Source organism: Carcharhinus amblyrhynchos, chromosome 19 (assembly GCF_965287045.1).
Source record: "Carcharhinus amblyrhynchos chromosome 19, sCarAmb.v2.hapA, whole genome shotgun sequence".
NCBI classification, from domain to species: Eukaryota; Metazoa; Chordata; class Chondrichthyes; order Carcharhiniformes; family Carcharhinidae; genus Carcharhinus; species Carcharhinus amblyrhynchos.
In genome coordinates this window covers 42,255,784-42,274,156 of record NC_137342.1, presented here as the reverse complement: position 1 = coordinate 42,274,156, position 18,373 = coordinate 42,255,784, and the positions used below count along the sequence as shown (strand labels likewise).

Here is an 18,373-nt window from a genome sequence, read left to right as displayed (position 1 = left end):
CATCACTACCCAGAACTCTAGACTAAAACATGGAACCATAGAATCCTGACAGTGTAGAAGGAGGCCATTCGACCCACCGAGCCTGCACTGACCCTCTGAAAGAGTATCTTATCCAGTCCCACCTTCCCATCCTAACCCCCATACCATGCATATGAGTTGAGGAGAAATTTTTTCACCCAGGGAATGGTAAGCCTGTGGCATTCAGTATCACAGGAAACATTTGAGGCCAAAACATTGTATTTTTCAAGAAAAGAATTAGATATATGTGATAATCACCATGAAGTCCGTGGGGGAATCACTGATTGAAAACGAGTTCCCCTGGTAACAGGCAGTGGCCCTTCCATCTGGAATTCATTACCTTAGCCTGTTAACGCAGGCCCAGGAATGGGCCTGCTGAACTACAGTCTCAGGCAGGGACTATTGTGTGTACACCACAGTAGTGGTTTTACTTTGTATTCTGTAATAAAATATATGGTGGGGGAAAATAGGAACAGGTTACTGAGTTGGATGATCAGCCTTGATCACAATGAATGATGTAGCAAGCTTGAGGGGCCAAATGGTCTGTTCTTGCTCCTATTTTCTATGTTTCTATGTAAAACAAAGGTAAAACAGTCAGGTCAATAACCCGAGGACACAGTTCAAAGGTGATTGGTAAAAAGACCAGAGATGTATAGATAAGGTGGTAAATGTGTAGAGATATGGGGATAAGGCAGGAGAGAGGGTTTTGGTAAGATACTTGGTACAGACTCAATGGGCTGAGTGGCCTCCTTCTATACTGTACAGATTCTATGATAACTAGAGGATATTACTGAAATAAGCAGTAATTCCACAGTGAACTGTAATGATCTGGAATACCCTGTTTGAAAGTGTGGTGGAAGCAGATTCAGTCATAATTTCCAGAAGAAATTGGATAAATGAAAGCACGGGAAATTGGAACTAATTGGATAGTTTTTTTGCTGGTATAGGTAAGCTGGGTCTATGTGTCATTCTGTAATTCTATACGAGGGAACTTCTTATCTTTGAATGGGTACACCAGTGATAAGTTTAGCAACATTCCAGGAACCATTGGGATTCTTGAAGAAAATATGCTGAAAACCGGGACCACTTTCTTGTGTGTGCGTAGAGAGGAGGGCAGCATTTTAGGGGTGAGTAGATGGTTCGCCAGTCAGCTAGTCATGATATGGGAGCAGCGGATCTTAAATGGAGCTTAAGCCATCTAGTGGATATTTCTCCTCGGATTCTCCACCGCCATTAATGTAATTATGGCTTTACAATGGCACAAATGAGAACTTGTCATTGGGGCTTTAACATTGCTTAAAAGACAGACGTGTTGCTGAAACTTTTAGCGTTGCATGCATTAGGACAATCACAACAATTCTCCTACAAGAAGGGAAAAGGATGCGGATTGGTTGGCAAGTTGACACTTGATTGGTTCAGGAATTGCCATGGAGAAAACAATTGGGTATTAAAGACTCCCCACGTCCTGGGTAATTCAAAGAAGGTGCATAGCCTGGACATACTCCTTTTGTTTGCAGAGAATGGGTTCCTCTGTATGAATATATGTTGCTTCAAGCAAGTGTAAATGAACCAGGATATGAGCTCAGCTGAATATCATAAAAATATTGTTAATACTTAATACCGGAGATGAGGGGGTTAGCCTACGAAGAGAGACTGAATAGACTGGGTCTGTACTCGTTGGAGTTTAGAAGGCTGAGGGGGGATCTTATAGAGACGTATAAGATAATGAAAGGGATGGATAGGGCAGAGGTAGAGAGATTCTTCCTGCTTAGAAAGGATAGCAGGACTAGAGGGCACAGCCTTAAGATAAGGGAGGGGGGCAGTTTAGATCAGAGTTGAGGAGGAACTTCTTCACTCAAAGAGTGGTGAATCTCTGGAATTCTCTGCCCGTAGAAGTGGTGGAGGCTACCTCACTGAATATATTTAAGTCACAGGTAGATAGGCTTCTGATAGGCAAGGGAATTAAGGGTTATGGGGAGAAAGCGGGAAAGTGGAACTGATCCACTTCAGATCAGCCATGATCTTATTGAATGGCGGGGCAGGCTCGAAGGGCTAGATGGCCTACTCCTGCTCCTATTTCTTATGTTCTTATGTAATACATATAAATTAACATAAATGAATATATAATTATACATACATTAATACATAATTACACGTGGATGGTATCAATATACATACAAGTGTTGTTAATACATAATTATACACATAAAATATAATATATAATTATACATATATCATACATAATTATGCATATTTTGTATCAATATATAAATATACATGTATAATATCAATACATAATTATACATATTGCTATCATTGGCTCATTGGGCTAAATGGCTCCTTCTGCATTGTAGATTCTATAATTATATAACTATACATATAGTGTTAATAACTAATTATATTTATTTAGTAACAACATATCATTACACATATGTATAGTATTAATACATAATTATCGATGCTTTCTTGGATGGCAACTCAGGATTTCTGCTCAAATTGAGCTTCAAGTATCAACTAGCTAATCTCTGGGAGATACAGGGTATATCCCAAAAAGAGATGGATAATTAGAGAGAAGCTGAATTCAAACCCTCCTCCTACACAGCTCTTTACAGGATAGCATTGTTGAAAAATAGTTTAATTCGGAATGGTGTGTGAATCAAGAAATTAGGAAAAGATGAAAGAAACAGATGATTAATTACTTGGCATTTCTCCAAGTCTGTGCATTATTGGGAGTGGGCATTGGGTCTACTGTGTTCCCTTGTGCGCTGTAAATAAAGGGCTGTAACCTCTGTGAGGTGGCAATCGCAGTCCGATTATTTATTTAGTTACTTGTGCAGGAATACAACTGCCTTACCTTCTGATGCAGGCCAGGTGAGAACAGTGCATCCCTTCCCTGAGGCCTTGGGTCAAAAGCAGCACAGGTCAAAGAAGGTAAGGGAGCCACCACCACTGCTCCCCCCCCCCCCCCCAATTTTACAGCACTAACTGCCATACAGCAGGTAGATTGAAAGGTCCCAGCCACTTTCAGAAGCCGGGGAACAGGTGAGGGTACAAGCTAAATGGGTGGGGAGGGGGTGTGGAATTGAACAGTGAGGTAGGCGAGGGCCATGGGGATTGTCAGTGGGAGATGTAGTCAGTTGTGGGAGGGAGGCTGGTTTGGATGGTCGGTGAGGGGTGGTGGGGGGGGGGGGGGGGGGTGGTGGTGGCTTGGTCAGTGGGGGAGAGTTTGGATGGTCAGTGTTGGGGATTGGTCAATGAGGGTAGTTGGGTAGTTGGAGGTTGGGGATTAGGTGGGGGACTGAGGAGGATACTCGGGATGGGGGAGGTCAGTTGGAGGGTAATCTGGGGGAATGGCAGGGTAATAGGATGTTGCCATGGGGAGAGAATTGGGTGGGGGGTGTGGGGTTTGGGCAGGCAGTTGGCAGGAGTGGGGATAGTTGGGGGTGTGGAGCTAATCTCAGGTGACAGCTCCAGAGCTGCCAAGTTAGTTGGTCAGAACATGTAAGTGGACATAAAATTTCATCTGGACAAAGTGCACCCTAGGAAGTATAAAAGTGGGGTCCCCCCATGAGTGCTTTGTGGATGGTCTCATCACCAAGGATGGAAGTGTACAAGTGTTCCCTGAATGGCATAAATTTAATTTTAGAATCATAGATTTATAGAATCATAGAATACAATCACTACAGTGCAGAAGGAGGCCATTCAGCCCATTGAGCCTGTACTGACAACACTGCTCATCACCACTTTCTCAAGGGCAACTAGAGTTGGGCAATTAATGCTGGCCAGCCAGCGGTGCCCGTGTCCCACGAATGAATAAAAAAAAACCCACCCAGTCCCCATCTCCATAAACCCACATATTTACCCTGCTAATCCCTCTAACACTAAGGGGCAATTTAGCATGGTCAATCTACCTAATCTGCGCATCTTTGGAGTGAGGGAGGAAAGCAAAGCACGCCGAGGAAACCCACACAGACACAGGGAGAACGTGCCAACTCCTCACACAGTCACCCGAGGCTGGAATTGAACCTGGGTCCCTGGCGCTGTGGGGCAGCAGAACTAGCCACTGTGCCACCGTGCCACCCCATAGGTTAATGAGATACGTTGATATCACAGAATCCTGCACTTTCTTTGATCCAAAGTATGAATGCGCTGTACTGTGGACTCCTGTGGCTTTTGCCATCTTGATGTTGGGTCAGAGGTGAGGCTCATGTCCTTTTAGCGTGTATATTTCTAACGCCTGAACCATGCTAGTGATTAATTCAAGCATTTAAATAAAGGTCATGTCAACAACATCCAATAATGCACAACTATACTGCACTAATAACCATTTCCGACAGCAACTGCAATTGCAACTTGAAATGACCATGGGGAACATACATACTTTGAAAGCCTTGGGCATTTGTGCATCCAGCTGAGCAATCTTGGCTTCAGAATTCTCTCTGAGCAGGCTCCACAATTCTGCTGAGCCAGGATGACCTGTGGGGAATAACCCAGTGGGTTAAGTGCTGAATAAAGAATCGCGGAATCAAGAGAGGCCAACGTCTAGGATCCAACCTGGCAGTCAATGTGTGACTGATCTTTAGAGGTAGTAGAACCACAGACTGGTGCAAGGAAGCTGAGGGCGTGTCCTTACCGTGCCACACTCCCGCTGCAGCGAAGTCGGAGAATTTGACACTCAGCCAAATCTCCGTTCACCCGCGGCAGGGTGGGAAAATCCCACCAGTGTGGATGGTCGTACAATTCCAGCCAAAGATTTCGTCAGCATCATCTTGTGCTACACTTGCTGCCCATTCTGTGAATTTGAGCCTTGCTGTCATGACAATTTCACGTGGTGCTCCAGCCATAGTTTGAGAAAATGCATCAACTTAGAAAACCAGCATCATGCCAGAAGCATCAAAAGAGAGGATGACTCACACAATGGCACAGTAGTTAGCACTGCTGCCTCATATCACCTTGCCTCACAGGGACCCGGGTTCGATTCCCGGCTTGGGTCACTGTCTGTGCAGAGTTTGTATGTTCTCCCCGTGTCTGTGTGGGTTTCCTCAGGATGCTCCTGTTTCTTCCCACAGTCTGAAAGATGTGCTGGCTAGGTGCATTGAACAAAACAGGTGCTGGGCTGTGGCGACTAGGAGAATTCCACGGTAACTTCATTGCAGTGTTAATGTATGCCTTACTTGTGACTAATAAATAAAGTTTAACTCAGAATTGGCTCTGGTTATCATCATGTGACATGTAGTTATGATTGGTATAAATTTGTGTAGTGGGAGAATTTGTGTACTGGTGGGGGTGGGGGGTGGTGGTGGTTATCCCTGGTGTCCAGACCAATATTTATTCCTCAATTAACATTAGATTATCTGGTCATTAATGCATTGCTGTTTGTGGGGGCTTGTTGGATGTAAATTTGCTGTTGTGTTTTCTACATTATAACAGCGACTATATTTCAAAAGTACTTTATTGGCTCTGCAGCACTTTGGGACATCCTGTAGCCATGAAAGGTGCAATATAAATGCAAGCCTTTTTTATTTTGGAACAGGACCTGGAATGTGTTCAGTCATTCAGTCAGGTCAAAGCACCCAAACTTCACTTTGCCAATATTAAGTCTGGTGGAGTTGCAGATGGCGATGAAGATTGTCAGAGAATACAGCAGGATATAGATAGGCTGGAAAATTGGGCGATAAAATGGCAGATGGAATTTAACTGGACAAATGCGATGTGTTGTATTTTGGTAGGTCCAATTCAAGTGGGAGCTAGAAAACAAATAGCAGAACCCATCAGGAGCACAGACACACAGAGCAATCTGGCAGCACAGGTCCTCAGATCCTTAAAAATGGCAGACAGGTGGAAAAGGTGGTGAAGCAAGTATATGGCATGCTTGCCTTCATCAGAAGGGCATCAAGTATAAAAGTTGGCAAATTATGTTATAGTTGTTATGGGTTAGGCTACATTTGGAATATTGCGTCCAATTCTGGTCACCACACTATCAGAAGGAGATGGCGGCTTTGAAGGGAGTGCAGAAAAGGTTCACCGGAGACTGAGGGGTGACCAGATAGAAGCTTATAAAATTATGAGGGGTATAAAAAGGATTAACAGTTGGAAGCTTTTTCCCAGGACAGAAATGACAATTACAAGACGGCACAAGTTCAAGATAAGGGGAGGGGAAGGTTCAGTGGAGATGTGCGGGGGAAGTTTTTTTACACAGAAGGCCTGGTATGCACTGCCAAGAGAGGTGGTTGAGGCAGATACCTTAGCGACATTTAAAACTTATTTGGACAGACACACGAACAAACAAGGAATGGAGGGATATAAGCTGATCTAGATAGGACAATGTGATTGGCGCAGGCTTGGAGGGCTGAAGTACAGCCTGTGCTGTATTATTCTTTGTATTACTCCATATCTCCCGATATTCAAAAATCTCAGTCTTGAAAACTTAAATTGTTTCCTAGTACCCTCCAGGGAAGGGAATTCCAGCTTTCTATTCCTTCAAGTGGCAGTGTTGGGACTGGGCCAATTTGTGAAATACCCACTGACTTAGTATTTGAGGGGGAAATAGTTAATTAACCCACACCAGTGCTTAGCGCTGCACCTCTTTCTTACTGTTGTAACTTAGTGGTCAGTAATGTCCCGTCACCAATGTTCCATGGTTGGTGCCTCTAGTTTCCATAGAAGGTCGATTCCCAGTGATTCAATGATTCCAGACACTCGAAGGCTGTTGCTCTGCGCTGTTATAAAACTGACACTTCTGGATCCACCTACGATTGGTGTAAAACTCCTGCGACTGATGGCCTCCTGCGTTGCCACTTTGAGCTCCCTGTGACCATTGCTCCAGATCTCCCCGATGAACAGGACAAGTCTGAGCAGCCACTAGCTTTGCTGCCAACTAGATTTTTTTTTGTTGGCAGTTGGCTTAATTTGTGTAATATCTGCTGGTAAATTACCTCATTATGCATGATTATGATTCAATTGTGGTTGTCATCTGATGCATCATTACTGTATCAACACTGGATCCTTCAATGTGTTTCAGGCTGCTACTGCGTGAGTCACATAATACACCTCTCCTGCTAACAGAGTCCAGATACTGCATTGCGCTTGTAACAACAGCCACCATTCTGTTTTGATCAACACTTGCATGTTTCTCCTTTTCTAGCTGGAGGTCTGTTACTAGTGGTGTGCTGCAGGGCTCAGTACGGGGACTTTTGTTATTTGTAATATACATAAAGGACTTGGAAGAGAGAGTAAGTGGTGTGGTCAGCAAGATACGAAGATGGCTGGACTTGCTGATAGTGAGGAGCAGTGTCAGGCAATACAGCGGGATATAGATAGGCTGGTATATTGGGCAGAGAAATGGCAGATGGAATTTAACCCAGAGAAATGCGAGGTGATGCATTTCGGAAGAAAGAAGGTAGGGGGGAGTTACACGATAAATGGTAGTCCGAATAAGAGTATAGAAATGCAGAGGGACCTGGAGGTGCAAGTACACAAGTCCTTGATGGTGGCAGTACAGGTGGACAAGGTGACAAAGAAGGCCTATGGTATGCTTGCCTTTATAGGGAGGGGTATAGAATATAAAAGCTGGCGTCTAATTTTGCAGTTGTATAGAACGTTGGTTCGCCCGCATTTGGAGTACTGTGTCCAGTTCTGGTCGCCTTACTACCAGTAAGGAGAGTGCAGAGGAGGTTTACCAGGATGTTGCCTGGTATGGAAGGCCTGAGCTACGAGGAAAGATTGGGCAAATTGGGGCTGTTTTCCTTAGAAAGGCGGAGGATGAAGGGAGATCTAATAGAGGTGTTATCAGACAACAAATTTTATGAAATTGGGTACACAATATGAAAGCAGACTAAAGCTGCACTCAGAGCCTCCCTACTAAAGGTCACAAGGGAACAGACACAGACTAGCCGGCAAGGACATGCTTTTAGAATGCAAATGAGGGCCAGCACACAAAGAGAACCGGACAGAATGGCACCTACAGGAACTAAATGAAAAAGCACACTCCCATCCCACCAAATCAGCACCTCTGATCTAATCAAGCGACCCTCTATGGAGACAACCTGAAGATTAGCATAACTAAAGAAGCATTCCTGGCCCCTCAAACTTCCTGAGAATAGTCAAACACCCATTGTTCAAACCCCGGAGATTCTAGACCATAAATAACCCATCAGACAGAAACGATTAACACACGCTTAAACCCATTGTTACAATACTTGAAGACATTGAAACAGGATGGTCAGAGTCGAATTCTATAAATAAAACATTAGCGTTTGAATTGTACAATGTATCGAAGTTCAGGTATAACTGTAACCCATTGCGGCGGGTCTTTAGAGTGCTTTCGGAATAGTTTGGTTTGTATGTCCTGACTGCACCTCTGTCAACGTTAAAAAAATAAAGCTGTACCACTGTTGAACCTGACCCTGAGTCCGTAGCGGTCGTGTTCGCCCACTCGCGCTAACAGAGGCGTATATGATTATGAAGGGTATAGATAAAGTGAACGGTGGTAAGCTTTTTCCTAGGTTGGATACAATAATCTCGAGGGGCCCAGGCTCAGGGTGAGGGGGGGGGGGGCGAGGTATAACTTGCATGTTAGAGGGAGGTTTTTCACACAGAGGGTGGTGGGGGCCTGGAATGCACTGCCAAGTAGGGTGGTGGAGGCAGGCACGCTGGGGTTGTTTAAGGCTTACTTAGACAGGCACATGAGCAGATGGAGGGATACAGGAGACTTTTCTAAATAAAGATCAAGAGCTTTGGGACGTCCCTGGGAATCAATTGATTCCTATGGACCTTCCAACATATTTCATGGCTCACTTGCTTTATATCTGCGCTTCTGGGGATTCCGTAAATGTCTAAGTTTTGCATGTTTATTGATGTCTTTTCTTTTACTTCACAGGTGATTTGGTCCGCCTTGTTGACCAACGAGGGGCATACACGCGATGGGTAGTGCGAGGGCTGCTCTTGGATGTTGTTTCAAGAGTTGCTTAGTGCTTCACGTCGTTAGTGTACGCTTAAACTGGACCAGCTGATGGGCAACAGGACAGCTCAGTGACTATCACTGTTTGCTGTGCAGATACATGGATTTGGGCCGGTGTCTGCGGAAGTTTGCACATTCTCCCCGCGATTGCGTGGGTTTTCTCCAGGTGCTCTGGTTTCCTCCCACATCCCAAAAACGTGCTCTTAGACTGATTGTTGTAATAAATTGTCCCTAAATCAGTCTTTCTTCAATCTTCCCCAGTAGGTGTAGACAAAGGTCATGGGTAGAGGAGAGGAGGGCACTCATAATGTTAAAATGGCGGTGCAGGCTCGTTGGGCCAAAGGGCCTGTTTCCCGTGCTGTGTTGTTCTTTGTATTACTGTCCAGAACAATGCCCATTTGTGTCATGGACACAGAGAGTCTGTGCAAACAATCTGCATTCTTACAGAAAGATAACAGCAAATTACTGCAGATGCTCGAATCTCAAACAACAACAGAAAATGCTGGGGAAACTCAGCAGGTCTGACAGCAACTGTGGAGAGAGAAACTGAGTTAACGTTTCGGGTCCATTTGACTTCTTCAGATCTGTATGTTACATCACGAGCACAGTCCACGTGCAGGAACCAATCTGCATGATGGTTGATCATTACACCAATGCTTTAAAGTTGAAGTTTATCGATTAGTGTCACAAGTAGGCTTGCATTAACACTGCAATAAAGTTACTGTGAAAATCCCCTAGCCGCCACACTCCGGCGCCTGTTCGGGACACTGAGGGAGAATTTAGCACGGCCAATACACCTAACCAGCATGTCTTTCGGACTGTGGGAGGAAACCGAAGCACCCGGAGGAAACCCATGCAGACATGGTGAGAATGTGCAAATTCCACACAGTGATCCAAGCTGGGAATCGAACCTGGGTCTCTGGCGCTGTGAGGCAGCAGAGCTAACCAATGTGCTACCCTGCCACCTCTTCCTCCAGTAGTTTTCCTTCAGTGGAAGCTCATGTTGAATGCCTTTTTATGTGCTGCGGGTTAGGTTGATTGGCCATGCTAAATTGCCCCTGACACCTATACACTGGTGTAACTATGTGGGGTTACAGGTATAGGGCCTGGGTGGGATTGTGGTCAGCACAGTGTCCATGGGCTGAACGGCCACTTTCTCCACTGTAGGAATTCTATGATTCTATGACAGTGCTGTCGATCTTGGCTTTGAATGTTGTCTTCCCAACAACAGATAGATCATCCCACACTTTCGACATGGTTGAATACTGCCTCAGGACTTTGTATGCTTTAATCAAGTTGCCTCTTACTCTTCTAAACTCAAGCAGATACGAACCTAGCCAGTCCCACCTTTCCTCATAAAATAACCCATCCATTCCAGGTATTGGTCTGGTAAAACTTCTCTGAACAGCTTCCAATGTGCTTATATTCTTCCTTAAATAAGGTGACCAATACTGTACACAGTACTCCAGATGCAATTTCTCTAGTGTCTTGTACAACTGAAGCATAACCTCCCTAATTTTGTATTCAATTCCTCTTGCAATAAGTAATAAGTCTATTAACTTTCCTAATTACTTGCTGTACCTGTATACTAGCCTTTTGTGAGTCATGCACTAGGTCACCCAGATCCCTCTGCACTTCAAGAGCTCTGCAATCTCTCACTATTTAGATAAGCTTTTTTTTAAATTCTTCTTGCCAAAATTGACAATTTCACATTTTCCCACCTTATATTGCTCCATTAACCAGGTCTTTATCCCCTCACTTAACCAATCTATATCCTTTCGTAGCATCCTTATGTCCTCACCATACCTTACGTTCCTCCCTATCTTTGTATCATCAGCAAATTCAGTAACCATATCTTTAATTCTTTCATCTATGTAATTTTTGTACATTGTAGAAAGATTTGAGGAACCAACCCCAATCCTTGTAACTCACCACCCATTACATCTGACCAACCAGAAAATTATTCATTTCTATTTACTTTTTGTTTCCTGTTATTTAGCTAATCTTCTATCCATGCCTGGGTGTTGTGCAGTGATCGTATTAGATGCCATCTGAAAATCTCCGTATCGAACACCCACCATTCTTCTATATCCACAGCAGATGGTACTTCTGCAAAGAATCCCAATAAATTGGATTCAAAGATTCTATGAAAGGTATCTCAGAGGATTATGGGGCTGCGGTAGATTACAGACACAGGGAAGGAGAAGGCTGCGGTGAGCCTTGATGTGGAGATGCCGGCGTTGGACTGGGGTAAACACAGTAAGGAGTCTCACAACACCAGGTTAAAGTCCAACAGGTTTATTTGGTACCAAAGAACTCCCACTTACCTGACGAAGGAGCAGTGCTCCGAAAGCTAGTGGCATTTGCTACCAAAGTGGAGTATGGGATTTGGTGTGTATTAAAACATGGGCAGCAGGGTTTTAGCTGATCACAAGTAGTCAACACGGCTAACTATTCACAGCACCAGGGATCTGGGATCAATTATGGCCTTGGGTGACTGTCTGTATGGCGTTTGTACATTCCCCCCGTGTCTGCATGGGTTTCCTCCAGGTGCTCCGGTTTCCTCCCACACTCCAAAGATGTGCAGGTTAGGTTGATTGACAACACTAAATTAGCTCTTAGTTATAGAGGACTTGCAGAGTAAGTAGATAGGATTTACGGGGATAGAGACTAGGTGGGATTGCTGTTGGTGCAGGTTCGATGGGTCGAATGGCCTCTTTCTGCACTGTAAGCACTTCATTATTCTACTGAGGGTAGAATGTGGGAGACCAATTAGGAGTGCCTTGGAATAGTGCAGTCATGAGGTAACAAAGGCATGAGTGAGGGTTTAGCAGCAGATGAGGCTGAGACAGGGGTGAAATTGGATAATGTTACAGATGTCAATGCATCAGGAATCACAACCTTTGGCAATGACATTGTTAAACAGAAGGTTAGGGTGCACGGAGTTGGGGATAAGGTGTTAGCGTGGATAGAGGATTGGTTGTCTAATAGGAAGCAGAGAGTTGGTATCAATGGGTGCTATTCTGATTGGCGGTTGGTGACTAGTGGAGTGCCGCAGGGATCGGTGCTGGGGCCTCGGCTATTTACCATTTATATAGATGATCTGGAGGAGGGGGCTGAGTATAGGGTGATGAAATTTGCTAATGACACGAAGATGAGTGGTAAAGCAAATTGCGTGGAGGGTGTGGAAAGTCTGCAGAGGGATCTGGATAGGCTGAGCGAGTGGGCGAGGACCTGGCAGTTGGAGTATAATGTCAGCAAGTGTGAGGTTATCCACTTTGGCAGAAATAATAGTAGGAGGGATTACTATTTAAAGGGCGAAAAGCTGCAGCATGCTACAGTGCAGAGGGACCTGGGGGTCCTTGTGCATGAGTCGCAAAAACCCAGTCTGCAGGTGCAGCAAGAAGGTGAATGGAATGCTAGCCTTTATAGCAAGGGGGATAGAATATAAAAGTAGGGAGGTCTTGCTGCAACTGTACAGGGTACTGGTGAGGCCGCAGCTGGAGTACTGTGTGCAGTTTTGGTCGCCGCACTTGAGCAAGGATATTTTGGTGTTGGAGGGAGTGCAGAGGAGGTTCATTAGGCTGATACCGGAGATGAGGGGGTTGGACTATGAAGAGAGACTGAATAGACTGGATCTGTACTCGTTGGAGTTTAGAAGGATGAGGGGGGGATCCTATAAAGATGTATAAGATAATGAAAGGGATGGATAGGGTAGAGGTAGAGAGATTTTTCCCGCTTAGAAAGGATAGCAGGACTAGAGGGCACAGCCTCAAGATAAGGGGGGTGCAGTTTAGAACGGAGTTGAGGAGGAACTTCTTCACTCAAAGGGTGGTGAATCTCTGGAATTCTTTGCCCGTTGAAGTGGTGGAGGCTACCTCGCTAAATATATTTAAGTCACAGGTAGATAGGTTTTTGACAGACAAGGGAATTAAGGATTATGGGGAGAAAGTGGGAAAGTGGAACTGATGCACTTCAGATCAGCCATGATCTTATTGAGTGGCGGGGCAGGCTCAAAGGGCTAGATGGCCTACTCCTGCTCCTATTTCTTATGTTCTTATGTTCTTATGAGACCGAAGAAATTTGAACTTGACAACTCGGAGTCAGAATTGGTATTTAAGTTACTGGATTGGGCCTGTGTTTGTTTTTATTTATTAGTGTCATAAGTGAGTTTGCATTTAACACTGCAATGAAGTTATTGTGAAAATCACCCAGTTGCCATATTCCGGAGCCTGTTCAGGTACACTGAGGGAGAATTGAGCACGACCAATGCTGCTAACCAACCTTTCGGACTGTGAGAGGAAACTGGAGCACCCGGAGGAAACATGCAAACACGGGGAGAATGTACAAATTCCGCACAGACAGAGACCCAAGCCGAGAATCGAATCCGGGTCCCTAGTGCTGGGAGGCATCAGTGCTAACCACTGTGCCACTGTGCTGTCATGTTTCTCAATGTGGATAGACTTTTAGTATTAACGGGGGTTCAGTACTGAAGTAAAAACTCTCTTTCAGACTAAATGGCTGCTGCCCTAAAAAAACCACCCCAGGAAAACAATCATTTGAATCGTAGAACCCCATAGTGCAGAAAAAGGCCCTTTGGCCCATCGAGTCTGCACTGAACACAATCCCACCCAGACCCTACCCCTACATATTATACCCACTAATCCACACATCCCTGGATGTTAAGGGGCAACATCTTAGCAAGGCCAGTCAACCTAATCTGCACATCTTTGGACTATGGGAGGAAACCAGAGTACCCAGAGAAAACCCACACAAACACAAGGAGAATGTGCAAACTCCACACAGACAGTGACCCAAGCTGGGAATTGAACCCAGGACCCTGGAGCTGTGAAGCAGCAGTGCTAACCACTGTGCTACCATGCTACCCAGCTACTTTGCTATTGAATACCGGTAACTCTGTGACAAAGCAAAGGAATGCAGGGTCAATGGTGGCTGGGTTTCGAGATTGACAGCACTTTAGACACAGATCCCAGATCAAAGATAGGGTTATTGACAGGTGATGACTAATGATTGCAGTACTTTAACTAATTTGTGAGTTCAGACCAAAAGCAGGTCTGGGATGGTGACTGCAGACGTTTAAACCCGAAAAATGTGACTGTCAACTGCCCTCGGCTGGCCAACTAGCGATGCCCAAGCCAGTGACACTCATGTCCCATGAATGACTAAAATAAAAATGTTCCTTAAAATGTAGCTCTTTTGGACATTTATGTTATTATCCGGCTTGGTGCTGATTACTCTTAAATGCTCCTGTGAAGCATTGTGGGATGTTTTGCTACGTGAAAATCATCACAGCAATTATTTTAAAATTATATTTCTAGAGTTTCTGGATTCCTTTTGGAAAACCCATTGTCCAAAATCAGGGGAGACCAGCTGAATTCTATTTCTAAATTAGGAATGATTCATTTTTTAAACAGGATGCGAGCATGGCTGATATCATTTCCACTCACCTGTAGATGTACCTGTGATGCAAGAAAGCAGTCACTTGGCGTTCTGCTCACAGTTTAATTTGATTGAGTCAGTGTCTGCCAGGCTGAGAGCGGCCAATCTTTTTCTCACACAGATCTAGTTACTAAGATCATTATCTGTCCTTCACACAGCACTAACAATACATACACATTGTGAACTTTGCTTACTCTTCACATTATACACAGGTTGGGATTTCATCAGTGACATGTTGTACCCCATGGATGGCTGAACCAGGGGTATGCACCACTTCTGATCTCTTGATTTTTCACATTTCCCACACGATTACTGCATGCCGAGTTGTTGTGCGGCAGGGGGTGGGGGTAGGGGCTTTTTTTTACTGTGGGAGGAACAGTGTTGGTTTTTTTGTTCACTCTTTATTAAAGAGTTTGTGTCCAGTGTTGTACTCACCACTCTGTGGGATGTGGCTGAACTTGAAAGAAAGGGTCTCCCTTCAAATTCATTGTAAAGGACATTGTCCAAGATCACTCTCAGCAGGGATAAGTGAAAATCTGAACCCAAAACCCTTCAGAACTCCATGAGCCAATGCCCTGAGAATATTGGGACTGTACTCACTGCTCGTTCATCCCTAGGGGCTAGATGGCCTACTCCTGCTCCTATTTCTTATGTTCTTATGTTCATTTTCTGACTGTCCCTACTACCTTGCCCCACAACCAGGACACCAGACCCTTTTCACTTGACTCATCCCGACGCCATGCTCTGTTCTCCCTTTGATCCTGCTTGCATTCCATTATTACCTTACTCCCAAATGACCTCCTCTTGGTGCACACACGATGCAGAACACTTCTTTTCTATTAGCCACCAATAATCCAATTTGATGAACTTCTGCCCATTTTGCATCTACCTGAATACATTAGGGTCTTTGTTTCCTCATTAAGACATCATTTTTAATGTAATAACACTCCATTGTGCACTCACATTCCTCTTCTGTGTATACTTTCCGATACAACAGCTGTATCTCTACATCTTTCTGTTCTAATTCTGCCAGCTTTCCTGAACTAAAGATATCCACTTCACTCTCTACCTGTTCTTCATCACCTTTGATGTTTATCAACTATCTGGTCAAAATTGTTTTTTGATAACTGAACTTCAACCTCTTTAGCTTTACTCTTTGATTTTTCCTCCTGTCTCAACCTGTGGCTTTGTGATCTTGTTACCACACAGTCAGGAAATATCCCAGGATATGCTTCCTGCGACATCTCAGTTGTTTGGTGTTCCAGTCACTTTTCAACTATAGTAGGCATCACTACCACCTGGGATCCAGCTGTATCCAGGATAACTGAGGATAAACTGATAAAGTAATTTCTTTATCACACCTCACCACTTTTCTCTGGAACACTATATGATGGAACACTATTCCCTTCACCACCAATTCCACATATTACCACTTTTTTTTAGCAATACTCCTTCTGAACTACATATCTATTAGTATATATTAATGATTTAGAAGAGGGAACTGATGTACTATCTCCAAGCTTGCAGATGACACAAAGTTGGGTGGGAGGGTGAGCTGTGAAGAGGATACAGAGATGTTTCAGCGTGATTTGGACAGATTGAGTGTGTGGACATCTGCATGGCAGCTGCAGTATAATGTACGTGAATGTGAAGTTATTCACTTTGGTAGCTAATAGTAGGAAGACAGATTATTACTTGAATGGGTGTAAATTGAGAGAAGTGGATTCTCAACGAGACCTTGGAGTTCTTGTGCATCAGTCACTGGAAGTGGCGCACAGGTACAGCAGACAGCAAAGAAGGCAGATGTATGTTGGCCTTCATAGTGAAAGGATTTGAGTACAGAGATAGATACGTTTTGCTGCCATTGTATAGGGCATGGCGAGGCCACACGGGGAGTATTGCATGCAGTTTTGGGGTCCTTATCTGAGGAAGGATGTCCTTGCTACAGAGGGAGTACAGCAAAGGTTTAACCGGCTGATTCCTAGGATGGCAGGTCCATCATATGAGGACGGGCTAAGTTGGTTAAGACTATATTCATTGATGTTTAAAAGAGTGAGGGGGGAATCTCATTGAAACTTATAAAATTCTAATAGGATTAGACAAGATAGATTCAGAAATAATGTCCCCAATTGTGGAGGAGTCCAGAACTAGGGGTCATAGTTTGAGGATAAGGGATAAATCTTTTAGAACTCAGGCAAGGAGAAATTTCTTGACCCAGAGGGTGATGAATCTGTGGAATTCACTACCACAGAAAGTAGTTGAAGTCAAAATGTTGTGTGATTTCGAGAAGGAGAAATTAGGTATAGCTCGAGGGGCTAAAGGGATCAAGGGATGTGGGGGGAAGGGGTATCAGGATATTGAATTCGATGATCAGCCATGATCAGATTAAGTGGTGGGGCGGGTTTGAAGGTCCAAGTGGTCTACTCCTGTTTCTAGTTTCTATGTTTCTATCTTATTGCTCACCATTCAAGATTGACTTACTCCTGTATCCCTTAAGATCTTAACCACTTTACCTATTACTCCTTGTGCATGAGGAAATCTTACCTACAAAAATAAAATCTTTACAGAGATCTGACACTTATCAATCAACCTCCGAACAGGCCCTACATTCTTTTGCACTTCTTCAGCTTCAACCATGGTTTCCTTCGCCAATTTAACAAACCCCACTGGCTTATCCTGTTTTACCATGTCAATCTTCTCATTGCTTTTCTTAAGTCACAATTTAGGCAATAGGTGGTCAGCGAGGTTCCTTACTTCCACACTTCTGCATAACAAGGTTGGCACATTGTGCAACTCGTCTACTTGTCTCCTCCTTGGAGATGATCGCTGCCGTTGCCCTGCTAGAAAATAACATTTCAAATCATGAAAAAATATCCAAGTGGAGCATAAAGTTATTTGTCTTTAAATCACAAAACTGCCAATGTATTTCTTGTGATAACTAAGTGAAGGTGATACCCATGGCAATAATACAGGCAATAGTGATGCTTGCAGCACAATTAGATAGGCTCTTCAAGAAACTGCTTAACCTATTCACTGTACTGGTTCCTGAGACTGTGAGAGTTAACAGCTTTTGCTGAGTTTTAGTGGCCTCCACACAAGCAGTGCAAACTTCAAGGTGAAGAAAACCCTTTAGACAATTGACTTTCTTCTCCCCGCACACAATCCTTTTGTTGTATCTAGTTGCTTCTTAATCAGGACCAGTGTCCTGCTCTTAAAAACCCTTCCTGGCAACTGGTGCCATCTACTGATCACTCACTGCATGAAAAAATACTTGGTTGTATTTTTTCTAAAATTGATTTCACAAATCCAAATATGTTTCTTTTTGCTCTGCCGTCTTGTCACATTTCTTCTAGATTTATTTCCAAATCTATAGAGAACGGTACAGACTCAGTGGACCAAGTGGTCTCCTTTTGTGTAGTAACAACTCTACAAATCTATTTCCAAATACATTATAAAGCTCAGTTAAATTTTCTTGAGACACCTTTTTCGAGACATATGGGTCTTAAATGATCTGTTGTCATTGCTCAAACTTAATCCTCCAAAGAATTCTTGCTCTTTTTTGTACCCTCGACATGGCTTCCTCATATATAAGGAGAGGTTGGATAGACTGGAACAATTTTTCCCTGGACCATAGGAAACTTAGGTGTGATCTTACAGAGGTCTATAAGATAATGAAGGGCATAGATCAGTTATATTGTCAATATCTTTTCCCAAAGGTAGGACAGTGTAAAACTAGAGGGCATAGATTTCAGGTGAGAGGGGAGAGAGATACAAAAGGGTCCAGAGGGGCAATTTTTTCACACACAGGGTGCTGAGTGTTTGGAACAAGCTGCTAGAGGTTGTGGTAGAGGCGGGTACAATTTTGTCTTTTAAAAAGCATTTAGACAGCTACATGGGTAAGATGGGTATAGAGGGATATGGGCCAAACATGGGCAA

The 18,373-nt window shown here is 44.0% G+C and overlaps 1 protein-coding gene across 4 annotated transcripts in view; it reads right to left on the bottom strand.

The window, feature by feature from the left end:
* The window catches only part of LOC145355489 (uncharacterized), a 440,243-nt gene that overhangs the window by 37,357 nt on the left and 384,513 nt on the right, over positions 1–18,373 (bottom strand). Inside the window, exons 5-6 of one of the 4 annotated variants that reach the window (XM_080207658.1) lie at positions 17,192–17,277; positions 4,400–4,494 (exon numbers count right to left, since the gene is read on the bottom strand). In XM_080207658.1, coding sequence (XP_080063784.1) covers positions 4,400–4,494; positions 17,192–17,277 — 181 coding nt within the window. Of the gene's footprint in view, positions 1–4,399; positions 5,228–6,612; positions 6,878–17,191; positions 17,278–18,373 lie in introns of those variants that run through there. The other 3 variants (XM_080207661.1, XM_080207659.1, XM_080207660.1) reach the window with 3 other exon arrangements.